This window comes from Clarias gariepinus, chromosome 24 (assembly GCF_024256425.1).
Source record: "Clarias gariepinus isolate MV-2021 ecotype Netherlands chromosome 24, CGAR_prim_01v2, whole genome shotgun sequence".
Taxonomy (NCBI): domain Eukaryota; kingdom Metazoa; phylum Chordata; class Actinopteri; order Siluriformes; family Clariidae; genus Clarias; species Clarias gariepinus.
The window spans coordinates 6196128-6211948 of NC_071123.1; the positions used below are offsets into that span (position 1 = coordinate 6196128).

Consider the following 15821-nt stretch of genomic DNA (forward strand, 5'->3'; position numbering starts at 1 on the left):
TTACGATTACTACGACCTTCCACCGTCACACGGGCCAAGCCGCTTCTTCACTTACCAGTAGTTTCTACCGGTACTGCTGTAGGTCAGAGCTGGACAGGCCTTCACTAATCATTAATGGGTTAAATCAGACATATGCATAACTCAGATATGGCACAGATAACCTAGCGATAACGAGAATGAATTAAACTAACCGCGTCCATATGGACCACAGCTTTCAACATGTGTCCTGCAACTGGATGCATACTTCTGCTGTGGAAATAACAGTCTCATCTTCCACTAGAGGAATGTTTAATGTTTTATTCCCCCCCCCAACGCGTCCTTCAACACTCACACAGGCTTTTTTTGATCTTTGTTATGAAAACATGATTATTTACTGTTTGTCAGAAATGCAGAGCCAAAATAGAAAGATTTTTTAAAAAATAATCATTTTTTTTTTGGCGCAGAAGATGGAAAACGTGGTGTGTCGCTTGGACCAGAGCATAAACGTATTGGCTGGGACTGCTGCCATCTTGTGGACGAACTGAACACTTACTCACTCACACTCATCTTCTATACCGCTTTATTCTGTATTCAGGGTCGCGGGGACCTGCAGCTTATCCCAGGAGGCTTAGGGCACGAGGCGGGGTACACCCTGGACAGGGTGCCAATCCATCGCAGGGCATGCACACATACACACACACTACGGGCAATTTGGGAACGCCAATTAGCCTAACCTGCATATCTTTAGACTGTGGGAGGAAACCGGAGTACCCGGAGGAAACCCACCAAGCACGGGGAGAACATGCAAACTCCATGCACACAGAGACGGGAATCGAACCCGGACCCTGGAGGTGCAAGGCTACAGTGCTAACCACTACACCACCAAACAATTTATCTTCATTTAGAAAAAGGAAAAAAAAAAAAAAAAAACACTAGATGTTAATTGTTGTCATTTGTATCTGTATTGGCAACAGATTTCAAAATACATATGTATATAACAAAAAAATTAACATTGTCATCATACAGTTCACCAAGATTTCTTGAGAAGTCTTTTCAAACTTTCCAAAGCTTGCTTACCTTTTTTCTTTACAGATTTATTTTTTTTTTAATATAGGTCTCAGTTTCAAGACATAAACAAGTTTTATCACCAACAAGCCATCCCTTTATCATTTCCCCAAAAAAAGAGGGAACTATTGAGAGAACTGGGCGACTGAGACGCATTTGAAGCACTTTATCAATTAAAAGAAGGTCACCATGATGTTCTTGTTAAATACGGTGGTAGGTTGAACTCTACAGTAGGTTGGGTTTCTTGTTTAGGTTTCAAGCTCTCACAGTCTCTTCCTCATCTTGCCTTTCTTGAAGCGCCCGCGGCCGAAGCCGGACTTCATGACGTCGTTTAATCGCTGCTTGCTTCGGCCACGTAGCTTCTTCAAGCCGCCGCTTTGCAGGAACTGCTGCTTGGAGCGTTGTTTGCGCTGTTTCAGGATCTGTTCGCTGCTCTTCAGCTCCGAACGGACCCGTGAGCCATCCTTGTTCTTGGGCTGAGGGCCCGCTTTGTGTCTCCCGCGATGACCTTGAATGACAGAGACGTGCAGATTTATACATCAGAATCAGCATCAATAAACACACATACAGACACACACATGTATACAAACAGTTCGAAGATTGATTACAGCGTCCAAGTGGCGCAGCGGCAAAGTGCTCGTCTTATCATCCAAGTCCGATTCCCAGTCTAACCCAGTAGTCTAGCCATTACATTTCGGCCCTTCTCATAGTAGCTACATTTCCAATATCTTGTTATGATGGTGGCTGAAAGTGGGTGGGATATATTGGGCAGCAAGTGAAGCTTTTTTCTGAAGTTGATGTGTTGGAAGCAGAAAAAAAAATGAACAAGCATAAGGATTTGAGGAGATCGTGTCACATGGATGCCCCGTGTGGTCTGCTTGGAATGCGTGTGGTGACTGGGGACAGTTCCACTTTTCCACGAAGACGGTCCTGGCCTAGGTTGACAGCTGTTTCTCTGAGAACTTGACTTGGCTGCAGTTGCTCAATAGTTCAGGACTGGAATTTCCTACAAATCTACCTGAGCCTCCAATAATGAACTGGACTCTATATTAACTTAAAGACATCAACTGTTATACTGAACTTCCAGTCTCACACAGTATGACAGCAGATCAATCCCTGCTATCCGTTTGACCCAAATGAGGATGGGTTCTCTGTTAAGTCTGGTTCCTCTCAAAGTTTCGTCCTATTGCCATCGAAGGGAGTTTTCCCTTGCCACTGTCCCTGTCGTCCTCGGCTTGCTTATCTGGGACAATCTGATGCTTAGAAGACTGAGTCAGAGCAACGCCAACACAACAGCTCTTGTGGGATGTCCCCAGTCTGCAGTGGTGAACCGGAGAACTGGTGACAGTGTCAGGGGTAGCCAAACCTATTTGATGCACATGGGGATCGAAGCCTGGCACATGTAGTCTGATCCAATAGAAGAGTTACTGTAGCTCAAATTGATGAAAAGGTTAATGATGGTTATGATAGAAAGGTGCACACACAACACAGTGCATTGCTATTTTGGTGGGAAAAAGGGGGACATCCTCGATATTAGCCAGGGGGGTCAAATGACCAGTTCTACTTCTTTTTATTGCAGTTTTAAAATTACTGATGAAACAATTCCATTTAGATGCATTCATACCTCCAAATTTGGGTCCCCGTCCTCCTCCACCCTCTCCATCTGAATCGTCTGCATCGTCCACCTTGTACTTCTTCTTCCATTCCTCATAACTAGTCCAGAGTGAAGGAATGAACCCTGAATCCACACCATTTTCATGATTTATTCAAAATTCATACACAACCCACATAACTTCAACCAGAACGCCTGACAAAAGGATACAAGCTCTTCTTCGACTTCTTGGTGCTGACCACTTGCCCGCTCTCCGTTTTGATCTTGTTCTTTTTGTCTTCTTTTCCCGTATCCCGGACAAAGCGTTTCCTCTTGCGATCCCTGGAGAGATACAGTGAGACAGAATGTATCGCTCATCCATGTATACGTCTGATTTTGGTTCGATCGAATGTGCGTGTTCACGAGGGTGTCTCTCCGCTTACCATCTCATCATCTTCTGGTGCTGGTCCATCGTGGTGCTCTCATCACCCATCAGATCCAGAACAGCAGAGGAGGCCTGGTGTTCAAACGAGCTGCCTTCTGCTGCCAGACTGAGTCTACAGACAGAAAAAAACAAAACAAAAAACAATAGCTTAAAAACATAATCTGACACGTTATCTTAAAAGAGAAGGGTAATCTTAAAACTACAGTATATATTAGGGGCTCTTTGGTTTGTGCAACAAAAAAAAAAAAAAAAAACTTTATAAATCTATATGCAAGCTTGAACCTAAAAAGTACAAATTAGTGCAGTAATTATCAAAAGAAGCATTAAGTGAGCGTAGTACAGTTCAAAAATGATGCTCCCCAATATGATTAAAATACACTGTATGGCCCCCAAAAAATATAATAAAATAAATAAAAAAAGGGGAAAAAATGGAAAGAATGGTATGCAAAAGGAATGAATACCTAAACCTTTAAAATTAGTATTAGTTTAATTCTAAAAGGTTCCAGTTTGATCCGGTTATTTGGTGAGGCGTAGCTCACTGGTTAAGGCATTAGACTACGGTTCCAGGTTTAAATCCCACGACCATCAATTTGCCACTGTTGGGCCCTTGAGCAAGGCCCTTAACTGCTCAGATGTTATAATGAAAAAAGGATACAATGAGATAAAAATGTAAGTCGCTCTGGATAAGGGTGTCTACCAAATGCTGTAATGTAAATGTTATTAAGGATTAACGTCAAGATCACAAACATACCCTCTTTCTGATTCAAAGTCCTTGGGTCTGTAGGGGATGTAAAACTCCTCATCCCGACCCGACCCCCTGTTCTTTTTCTTCTTGGGTCTGTCCCCATCCACATTCTCGTCTTGTTTCCGTTTCTTTCCTCCGACCACTTTCGAAAACACACCCTGATTAATACGAAAGAGTGAAATTAGTTGTTTTTAGGGCATTAGGGCTGAAATTGATAATCACCAATACCTTTCACTAATTTTGTCAAATTTAAACCACAATTATTTATTGATTAGATTTGAATCATTTCACAATTTCACACAAAGAAATTCATAAAAAGAAATTATATTATAAATAAACCTTTATTGTGGTATAGACTTAACACATACAGTATACATAACATCCCGTTAGAAAAAAAAATTACTTAGTATTGTACCCAATACAACTGTGCCACACCCTCTTCTTCACATTCCTCCACTGGCCAGCCTTAACACATTAATATTGTACCGTACCCAAGAACACTTGCTTCTCTACAAACTCCGATACAGTAGGTGGCAGTACGCACCTAGTTGGTTTGTGAGGCACGAATAAAGCACTAAGACTTGCGTAGCCTTTTAAGCAAAGTGAACTGCCTTATAGACTCACCTGAATGTCTTCATCACCATCCTCCTCCTCCACTTCCTCCCCACGGTGCTGTTGTGTTTTAGCTAAGGTCCGAGTAGCCGGCCGGTTCTGCTGAGTCTCGGCCTGCATCTCTTCTTTAGTCCTCTGGAATTTGTCAACCAGACGGCCGTCCCGAGAACGCTTCGTCCTCATTATCTGACTGGCGCTGGTTTTGTTGTTGGAGTTAATCTCGAATATTGTCTGAGAAATTCGGAAATGATACGTTACGTTTCATAAATATACAGCAAATCCTCAACATACGAACGAGTTTTATTCCGAGAAATCATTCACAAGTACGATTTGTTCGTAAGTCGAACAAACATTGTCTAAGTACTAGGAGACTAATAAAACAAACATGTTCCATGAGTACCTGTGCTAAAAGCATGGACCTGACTGCAAACTCAACTATTTAAACACTTAATACAGCATTTAAATTATTTACTTACAGACTTTGCCTTGTAAGCCTTGATGGAGTCGACTATCTGCAGTCTGTCCAACTCCATCTTCTCGAGTCCTGACCCTGGAAACATGCCAGACATTGCGAGATTAGACAGGCCATCAGGACAACCAGACTTAAAAAAAATACAATAATAAATAATCACAAACCTAGCAGTGGGTGAACGGCTATTGAAGAGAGATCTGTGTTTTTCACCCGCTTGATCGATTCTGGTGAGGGGTTGGGTCGAGACTTTAGGTACTGCTTGTAAGCGTTCTCGGAAACCCGTTTGAGGTTCTCGAGTTCTAGAGAGTTCTCGTGTGCCGCAAGGACATGCGCGTCTTCGTCATCCAGGATGCTCTGTGGGACACGACCGAGCACTCCATCAGCATCTAGACAAAGATGATAAATATTAGAGTCACTTGCCGAAAGGATCTGTCAGTTATAAACTTAATGCATAACAAAAGCTACAATCATCAGGGTCTGAGCACCAATGAGAAAAAGTGCTGACACTGAAAACAAGAATGTATTCCAAGGGTAGTTATTTCCATTAATGACTCAAACAATTAAGGCTCTGGGATTCTGATCGGAATTCTGGGGTTTAAGCCCCAGCATCACCACCACCACAAGTTGCCACTGTTGGGTCCTTGAGCAAGGCCCTTAACCCTATCTGCTCAAGGGCTGCTCCAGTGCTGTACCCTGGCCAACCCCACGCTCTGACCCCAGCTTCCTAACTGTGCTGTAAAGAACATGTGGCAAATAAATGAAACCTAATCTTAATCATATCCCATTGTTAATGAAGGTGACATACCCTCAGAGTGATCAATGGTTGCAAGGTGCAAAGGTTTTCCAAGGAAGAGGTGAAGGTCATAAACAAAGGCCACTTCGTCCAGGCACACGAGGCTGAAGGCTTTACCACTCCTGCCAGCACGGGCTACACGACCTGCACATCAACACAGCAACAAGAGAGCATGCTCATACACAACATATAACAGTTTTAATTAATGTTAGTTAGCTACCTAGACCAGTGTATTATGTAATGGGACTCAAGTGTGTTAGTAAAAAATAAACATTTTAGAAAAGGTAAAGAGTGGGCTAGGAGGAGCTCACGGGTACCCCTCAATCTCTCACTCATTAATCATCTATACCGCTTTATCCTGTATTCAGGGTCGCGGGGGGCCTGGAGCCTATCCCAGGAGGATATGGGCACGAGGGGGGGGTACACCCTGGACAGGGTGCCAATCCATCACAGGGCATGCACAAACACACACGCACACTACGGGCACATTGGAAAATTAGCCTAATCTGCATGTCTTTGGACAGTGGGAGAAAACTGTCCAAAGGGAGGTACCCTAAGGAAACCTACCAGGCATGGACATGCAAACTCCATGCACACAGACCCAAAGAGGGAATTGAACCTGGAGGCACTTGGAAGTGCAAGGCGACAGTGCTAACCACTAGGCCACCGTTTAAATGCCAATCCCAAGGAGCTTAGGCCACATGTCAGGGTACACCCTGGATGCAAGCATACACCCAATAATACTCTCTCTTTCACTCATTCACTCATTCTCTATAGCGCTTTATGCTGTATATAGGGTTATGGGAGACTGGAGCCCATCCCAAAAGACTTCGGGCACGAGGCATGGTATACCCTGGACAGGGTGCCAATCCATCACATGGTACACAGTCACATTTACAGACTACAGCCAATTTGGGAACACCAATCAGTCAACACCTCATGTCTCGGGACTGTAGGGGAAAGAAAATGGAAACCCACCAAAAACAGTGAGAACATGCAAACTCCATGCTCATGGACTGGGACCCCATCCATGGGCTCCGTAAGCCACCTCCAAATATAGACAAATAAACCGCTGTGAATTGAGACACTGATTTATTTGTGCACTGAACATACCGACTCTGTGGAGAAAGAGCTTGCCCTTGGAGGGGAAGTTGTAATTGATGACGTTGTCCAGGAGCGGGATGTCGATACCACGAGCTGCCACGTCCGTCACCAGCAGCACCATTGCTTTGCGGTGGACAAAGCGACCGATGTTGATCTTCCTGGCGGTTTGGTCCAGAGCGCTGTATATGTACGCGCACTCGATGCCTTGTGAGGTCAGTAGCTAATCATAAAACGTAACACAACAGCACATTACTTATTTCGTGGGCACTTCTTCTGTACATTTTCATCTGTACAATATAGCATTACACATAAAACACAAACAACATAAAACACTGTCCTGTCCACTGTCTCACGGTCAGTTACCTGGTTGAGATACTCCACGTGGTGTTTGGTGGCGACAAATACGACCGTCTGCTCCTGGGGCTTCACGACGTTCCGCAGAAGATACAGCAACAACGCAGGCTTGTCGTCCAGACGCAGGTGAAAAAACGACAGCTAATGGGGACAAAACTTGATGTAGCGCATAGCAAGATATAAAGATTTCCTTCAGCTGTCGAAATTTGTTAATTTGAAGTTACGGTACCTTTAACTGATCACTGAGCTTACTGTCGACATCAAGGCGGACCAAAACCGGATCCGTTAATCCTGTGAAAGAGAGGACACATCGTTCAAGTCAAACCGGGACTTTTGATTGTGCAGTGAACATACCGTGGTATAAACATAGGTTTTACACATATACATTAAATATCATCTGACTTGACTTAAAGACCCCTTGTAACAGCGATTTCTTTACACTAAACATAAAATCATCATATTTTCTGCTAACCCCAAGGGGAAAAAAAAAAAGGAGTCCTAACCAGCTCTGGCGAATTCCACGAGCAGTTTGGGCAGCGTGGCGGAGAACAGCAGGGTCTGCCGAGTTTCAGGGAGACGTCTGATGATCTCCTGCAGTTGCTCAGTAAAACCCATTTCAAACAGTCTGTAAAGAAGAACCGCAGCAGGAACGTTATTACGTAAAGTATAAAACTTGACAAAAGAGCAAAGCGCTTCGACATGAGAGAAATAAAACATTCAATGATCAAGTGCTCGTTACAGTGAAACGCCGTGTGCCTCCGTAAACGTTTGGAAAACGAGCCATTTTGAAGGGTGCTTACCGATCCGCTTCGTCAAACACCACGTACTCCACGCTATGCAGTTTGAGGTTCATTTCCATGACGACGTGCATCAGACGGCCAGGAGTACCGATGATGCTGGAGAAATACATGGATGATTATTTTATAGCTTAAAATGTGATACTGTACCATTACATGGGAAATCATCATCATCTCAGTGTAGTTTATTATTTACTGTAAAATGAACTAAGTTTTTGTTATAGTGTTGCGACAATAAAGAAAATACTTTACAATAATTCAATAACATTTGTTAACAGACTTACATGTCCGGGTTTTCATGCAGAGCAGCAAACTGATCGTCCATGCTGAGGAAGAAAAAAAAAATTAATGACTGATTAAAAGCTAGAGCTAAAAGGTTTATTTAATAGTTATTATCGCAGTTTAAATTGCAATTGCAATATATCAAAATAATCTTAATATATATATTTTTAAGCCGAATATACCGAAATGATTAATCAATAAAAAATAAAAAGTGTTACCTGTCTCCACCAAGGATCAGTGCCGTTTTGAGCCCAGTAAACCTTCCCAGCTGGAAAAAACAAGCGACAAACGCTCAGCAACGACAAATCAACCTGAACTAAAAACTAGCTGGCAGGGTGTGGCTTCCACGTCACCTCTTTGGTGAACTTCATGGTCTGCAGAGCCAGCTCTCTCGTGGGGGTGAGGATCAGAGCTCTGGCGCCCGTCTGAGCTTGAGGTCCCTTCAACCTCTCGAACATGGGCACCAGGAACGCAGCCGTCTTCCCGCTCCCCGTCCTCGCCATGGCCACGACATCTTTACCGTCCAGGATGACGGGGATAGTCTGTCACGGCAAACGCGAACGTCATGAGAAAGCTCACGAGAAACACCAGATTCAGAATGATATCAAACTGATGACTCACCTTTCTTTGGATGGGTGTCGGAACATTGTAGCCCTTCTTCATGACGCCTTTATAGACGGGGTAGCTAAGACCTGTGCGATGGGAAAGATGGATTTGAGTTCGACAAGTCAGTCATACGTTGGTTTGATTGGTTTAATGAATAGGACGTACCCATGGACTGAAAGCCTCCAGACTTTTTCTTTTTCTTGTTCTGGGCACGCACCATCTCTCGCGTGTCTGGTTCTACGTCTGACAGGCACTCGGACGACGTGGGGAAACGAGGCAGCTTTTTACCAAACTGTGAAGATCCAGACATCCAACATTTTAAAAATGAGACTTTTTTATTATTAATATTATTTATTAATTCACATGTTTGTATTTAAGGTGGTAAAATGCTGCATCGTATAGGTGGTGCACCATTGACTGTTCATGCACTGGAAGGCAGCACAGCGTCCGGTGTGGTAAAAGGAAATTATTTGCTCATTTTGTTCCCTCACCGAATGCAGTAGGCAGCGGCATCAGTGTTTTGAGAGATAAATAATGTTGATTTTTTCAAATTGCTCCAAAGTGTCACTGGTTTTACGCCTTCCTGACACAACCCCTTCAATTTTACCCAGGCTTGAGAGCGGCACTGGATCCGCTGGCTGTGGCTTGGCCACTAAATGGGAATTAAACCTGGGCCTTCCACATGGCAAACAGGAGACCGATACCACAGAGACACTCGTCTGCTTTCTCATGTCCCTGAATATCTGAAGGTCCTGGGACCCACAGGAAATAGACATTGTCCCCTCAGTTTTAGCTATAATAAGATTTCATACTGGCTTCTGGCTGTGCCTGTACTGATAACTGCACGTGCTGCTGCTGAGACTTGCTCTCACACCAGTAAGCTTCTTATGTGACGTCATTAACACAAACACTGTCACTTCCTTAATTCTTTATACGTCTTGAACTTTTTAACATGCTTATTGCAGAAAGCCAGTTTTGACAGTTAATAAGTTTGTGTGTATTGTTTACCTTGTGTGTGTGTGTGTGTGTGTGTGTGTGTATAATGTCGTAGATGAAAAAAAAAAAAACATAAACTCTTTGATGATCAGTGTATATCATAGCAAGGATGAGACCGGTTATGTGTATTTAAGTCACTCACTATGACGTCATCTTTAATTTCAGCCGCTAACTCGAAATCTTCTCCATCCGAGTCCATGTCTGGCTCTCTGTGCGCGCCGTGCTTCTTCTTCTTCCACAACTTCTTCTTCCTCTGCGCCATAATGTCTCGTGAAATATCTCTAAATAAAATATACTGTATATCTCTCTTCTGTATAAATCAAAAGGGGAAAAAAAAAACTTTTTTATTAGTTTTTTTTAAATACTTCGCACTAACGACTACATCGCCAAAACAGAAGAGCAGGACATTTTGGAACACGTGTGGTCCGGTTGTTCTTCTTCTTCTACTTAGAGTTGAAGCGCTTTACAAACACATTGTTGCCCTCTTCAGGACGGTTGCTGAATTACACCGTGTATGGGCCACGTTCTGTATCTATTCTGTTTGATTATGTACTATTGCACATGATTTATTTTAATATATTCATGCAGTTATCTATTCGGTCAGTCTTGACTGTACAGGAGTTATGGGGTGATGGTGGCTCAGTGTGTTAAGGCTTTGAGTTACTGATTGGAAGGTTGACGGTTCGAGTCCCAGCTCTACAAACAAAGCTGGGATGTGCAAAGAATAAAGAATTTCACTCTGTAGTAATGTACATGTGAGGAGTAAAGGCCGAAAAGCAGAAACATAAGGTTCACGTTAAAGGGGGTTTGAGTACTAACTAAAATCACTCTTCACACCCATGGTGAACAGAAAATCATCTTGAGATGAAAGCACTGTAATGGCAGAAGAACGTTCTGTATCTATTTTGTGTTTGTTATAAACACTTTTTGTTTGTTATAAACACACACAGTACCGGTCAAAAATATGGACGCACTTTCTATGTCAATGTTTTTTGCTTTTTTTATTTATTTCCTTTATGCTGGAACAGTACTGGAAATTTCAAAACTAAAATTTTTAGTTTCAGTTCGATTCCTGCCTACAGGTCTGTGTGCATGGAGTTTGAATGTTCTCCCCGTGCTTGGTGGGTTTTCTCCAAGTGCTCTGGTTTCCTCCCACAGTCCAAAGATATGCAGATTACATTAATTGGCGTTTTCTAATTTCCTGTAGTGTGGGAATTCCCTGTAGTGTGTGTGCACGTGTGTGTATCTGTGTGTGGGTGTGTGTGTATGTAAGGATCCAGGATGTACCCCGCCTCGTGCCCTAAGTCTCCTGGGATATGTTTCAGGCCCCTCGCAACCCTGTAAAAGCATGCTGATCTATCTGTAATACATCCACAACCCAATGCCAGTCTTATCATTTCAACATAAATGGTTTTCCTAGGTTCTGCCAAATAGTGCAACGTTCAAGATATTTGGATTTAGTCAACAGTCAGTCACATTTCAATGCTGATTGACACAGCATCACAGTAAATGTCCACAGGGTGGCGGCACAAGCAGAAAAAAAACATTATGGCAAACAAGTAGCTTCACTCACTCATCTATACCGATTTACCCTGTATACAAGGCCGAGAGGGAGCCTGGAGGATACGAGACGAGGACACCCGGGATGGGGCGCAAATCCATTGCAATGCACACACAATACAGGAACAGCAGGTAGACTAATCTAAATGTCTTTGGACTGTGGGAAGAAACCTGGAGGAGACCCACCAAGTACAGGGAGAACATGACACTCCATGCACACAAACCCTTGGAGGTGCAAGGCAAAATACTTTACTTTATACCTTACACATATACACACCATGTCGACGGTTCAACAGCTTATTCATATTATTAAATTCGTCCCAGATCTTCATTTTTTTCACATCTCAGTGAAATCAGTATAAGATTTATTAAACAATCCTGACAAAACTGAAATGCATGTTGGATTAGGACAGGTGGACATTGTAGGATTTGATCTACTTTATATTCAAAATGCACTCATTTTTCCAAAAGTTTGTATACCCTTTTTTAAATAACAAAAAAAGTAATAGATGTGTTTTTAAACACTTTTTGATGCAAACCTTGTTTCCAGACCTGATATGAAGGCTGTAGTGTGTGACATCTGGAAAAGTTATACAGTATTATATAGTATGTACGATATCAAAGAATGATTATATGGCACGTTATATAATATTTTTTTTTCATTTTATACTTTTATGAACCTAACACTACATCATGGGTAAGATTGAATCCCCTGTTACACTAATGCACTTATTCCAGTGTTTCACTGATGCATGGATACCATCAAGGTAGAAAGGCGACTATGAGTGATGGTTGCATGTTCTTACTCTGACCCACCCATTACTCTGGACTAGAGTCAATCTGAATTTATCTCACCACATGATGAAACTTTTTTGCAATTGCTCCAAATTCCAATCTTTATGAAGTCTATAAAATCTAAGTTCTTCCATGAAGTTAAAGGTTTAGCACTATCCTTACAGGTTATAGTACTGTGTTAGACAGTTCTGAAGCCAATTCTCGTTATTTCAAAACTACTTCATTGTTTTTCGTACTTGATGCATTGATTGATTGACCAATAATTGGACCTTTCCAAATTGGTGACTTTTCTTTTTGACCAGTGAGTATGTGCGCAAAAGGCTTAGACATTGAGCTGTTTAAAAATTCCATATTTTATTTTTACATACAGTATATACAGTACTTTCCTTCTTATTTTTCCATGCATCCAGCTACCCTCCGAAAATCCCTTTACTTGCAGCTTCAGCAAGAATTCTGGACTCTGCACTGTACAGCCTTATCCTATAGCTGCCACTCTCCTGTGAGGGGATTTAAAAATGGGCTTTTCCAGAGAGTCTGTGTGACATTAGATAAGGAGAAAGCTTCAGAAAAAGCTTCAGAAGCTATGCTCGGACTTTAGCATATCTATTCTTCTTTGCTTGAAAGAAAAGCCACACAAGTCTTCAGACATTTTTGCTGATGTTTCATGTACAGTAGACATACTGTTTTATTGTGTACGTGAATCCTGATGCTACCACCACCTTGCAATCTACACCATATATGAATATAGTGAACTGTACGTTATGTTACTCCTATGACTTGTGTATCTCACTGACAGTGTAATGGGTTGTACGGTGGATAAAATGCCATTTTCACACAGCTTAGCTCTGAGTAGAATATTAATAAGGATTTCAAAAGCCTTCAGCTCAGCTCCTACTGTTCCTCACCACTTCACACTCGCAATCTCCCTTTAGAGCCGAGAACGAGGACGCTGGAATCCACAGGAAGGTTTTTCCGTTGTTACTTAACCGTGGCCTAAAAAGAAATAAAGTCATCCTGAGTGGAATATATCATTATCCTTGTAAACATATCTTTTATTACGAGGGAGAATCATGGGCAATCGTGCATCAAGTGCGACCATATGTTGCTCCAGGGCCGAGAGAGCGCGGGAGCTTATCGCAAAGCTTGACTTATCCGCAGCATTATGTACTCTAAGAAAGGATTTAGTCTTTAATTCTTGATTAGATAGAATGTCTATACTGACGGAAAAATCTGGGGATATGACAAAGAGATGCAACCTGATCGGAGGGAGGGAAGAAAAAACACAAGCACATCAATGCCAGATGAAATCAGACAGGCTGATATAGGTGGCAACAAGAAATGCAAGTTTTCTCCCACAGTCCAAGGACATGCAGATAAGGCTAATTGGCATTCCCAAATTGCCGTGAGGGTGTGTATGTGTGTGTACCCTGCGATGGATTGGCACCCTGTCTAGGGTGTACCATGGATAAAAGACGTCAATCGAGTGCAAAAATGTCATAACTAAAGTCAATTTTAATATATAATTAACTGATGTCACTCTGTCCTTTGCCACATACCCAGGTACACAACAGATTATTGCTAGGCACTGACATCATGGTTTATCAATACAAATCCAATTCCATTTAATAAAGAAATATATCCCAGAAATATAACATGCTTATATTTCTCTTTTACTTATTGTGATTATATATATATATATAAATATAACATTATATAAATAACATTATAAATAACATTATATATATAATGTTAAGCTATCTCGACTTAACTTAATCACACATCTGACAGGTTTATTGCTCTTATTTCATTTATGTAATGAATCATACAGTATTTAGCTGTCCATGTCTGCATTTCTTTCTTTTGGGTTCTCTGTTTTTCCTCCCACATCCATTAATAGGTGGATTGGTTGTGCTAAATTCCCCAAGGTCTGTTTGCGTTGGTGTGAATGATGCCCTTGTGATTGACTGACCTCCATTTCTGAGTGAATTCTCATCTTTCTGCCAGTTTTCATAGGACAGACTCAGAAAAACATTCATCCTATCATTAGAAAGTGTGAATCCCAATGATGCCAATTAGCCATGATTTATTAGCACGCTGTCTCTCATGCCGATCATGCTGAATGCAGATAGTCCTTTATTTTGTGTGAGCTACACTACCATGTGACGACCATGACCAACAGTTTAAAAAGACCAGTCGAATGAGGTGACATGGAGGGAATCCATATCTGCGCTACACAGAATCAGATGGAGTTTGTGTCCCAAAAGGTGTGCCACAAGGGTTGGTACTTGGCCATCTTATGTTTCTTCTCCATACCAGATCTCTTGCTTAGGTCATATCCTTTCATGGCTTTTTACACCATTGTTATACAGATGACACTATTGTTATACCAATAAGTCTAACATGCATGTCTTTGGACAGTGAGAGGAAACCGGAGTACCTGAAGGAAACCCACCAAGAACGGAAAGAACATGCAAACTACATCGAACCTGGACCCTGGAGGTGACAGTGCTTATGTAAAAGTCACTCTAAATAGGAGCATCTGCTAAATGCCTAAATGTAAATGTAAAACTCTTTATGTGATGCAAAGGAATCACATGTCAGCTTTCATCCTCCCTGGATGGTCACTGTTATACAGTATGACAGAAGTGGGTGGGGATTGGCTGGTGAGAAAAATGGGAAGAATAGCGATCTATCTTTGTCCATCTAAGGTGAAGAATAGAGGTCCTTCGTCTGGGACCTCTAATCAGACACCTGGAAGGGTTGTTGCTCTGAATAAATTCAATGTAGGTGTTTTGACCATCAGCATTAAGAAATACTCCAAATGCATTACTGTAATTGAAATAAACACTGATAGTGTTTGTTTGAACACTTTTCATATTTCATGGAACACTCTGGCTGGTTTAATGAATCACTTGCTTTGCTTCCATCCTCTGATTTAAAATTTCCCTCCCATCCTCTATCTCATTTTCATTTGAAGAAAAAATACCAGCATGTTTAGTGTTATGGTTGAAGTGCTTCTCGCCCCCACCTCACTGTTTATCCGTGTGCTCCGCTCTGCTCTGCTCAGCTCAGCTCAGCCTGTGCTCACAGCTCGGAGGAGTCTCGGTGCGTCTTTATGGAATAGTTCTGACAGGCAGTCTGGTCTAAACTCGCTGGTTTGGTTGAGGTAGACTTCCGGTCTGAAAGGAAAAAAAAAACATCAAAGAGCTGCATCCATGCATTTGTACACTTGGCTGCATTACGGGGTTGGATTTATTTTGGTATCTACGCTCTTCACTGCACAGGGTGAGTGAAGCATATATTCACAACTATATGTAACACAAATATGTTTAAATTCTGTTTGTTTTTAAAGATTCATAACTTGATAGGAGTTAAATTTGTATTAAATTGTTGTCTTTTTTTAACCTTATTAATAACATGCAATGCAATTTTTCCTAGATAGCAGGGGGATGTACTCCAGTAGGAATGTACCGATTTGATGTTAATGATTGGTATTAAGCTCAATGTTTATTTGGGTTGGATATGTATCTGATTTGAAATCAGAGCCATGAAATTATTAGTTTATTCATATTCATTCATTTCCAGTAACTACTTTATCCTAAATGCGACACCTAGGTGTCCATCA

At 41.8% G+C, this 15821-nt stretch overlaps 1 protein-coding gene across 1 annotated transcript; it reads right to left on the reverse strand.

The window, feature by feature from the left end:
* Positions 1-928: 928 nt before the first annotated feature.
* On the reverse strand, positions 929-10264 carry ddx54 (DEAD (Asp-Glu-Ala-Asp) box polypeptide 54). The gene is made up of 20 exons (XM_053484755.1): positions 9984-10264; positions 9011-9137; positions 8861-8931; positions 8593-8781; positions 8458-8507; positions 8242-8283; positions 7961-8056; positions 7664-7785; positions 7390-7451; positions 7170-7301; positions 6816-7026; positions 5715-5846; positions 5074-5295; positions 4914-4987; positions 4450-4668; positions 3832-3983; positions 3079-3192; positions 2867-2977; positions 2669-2757; positions 929-1552 (listed from the first exon to the last, which is right to left on the reverse strand). The coding sequence occupies exons 1-20, from the start codon at positions 10101-10103 to the stop codon at positions 1308-1310; spliced, it is 2580 nt and encodes an 859-aa protein (XP_053340730.1). The 5' UTR covers positions 10104-10264; the 3' UTR covers positions 929-1307.
* Positions 10265-15821: the final 5557 nt, after the last annotated feature.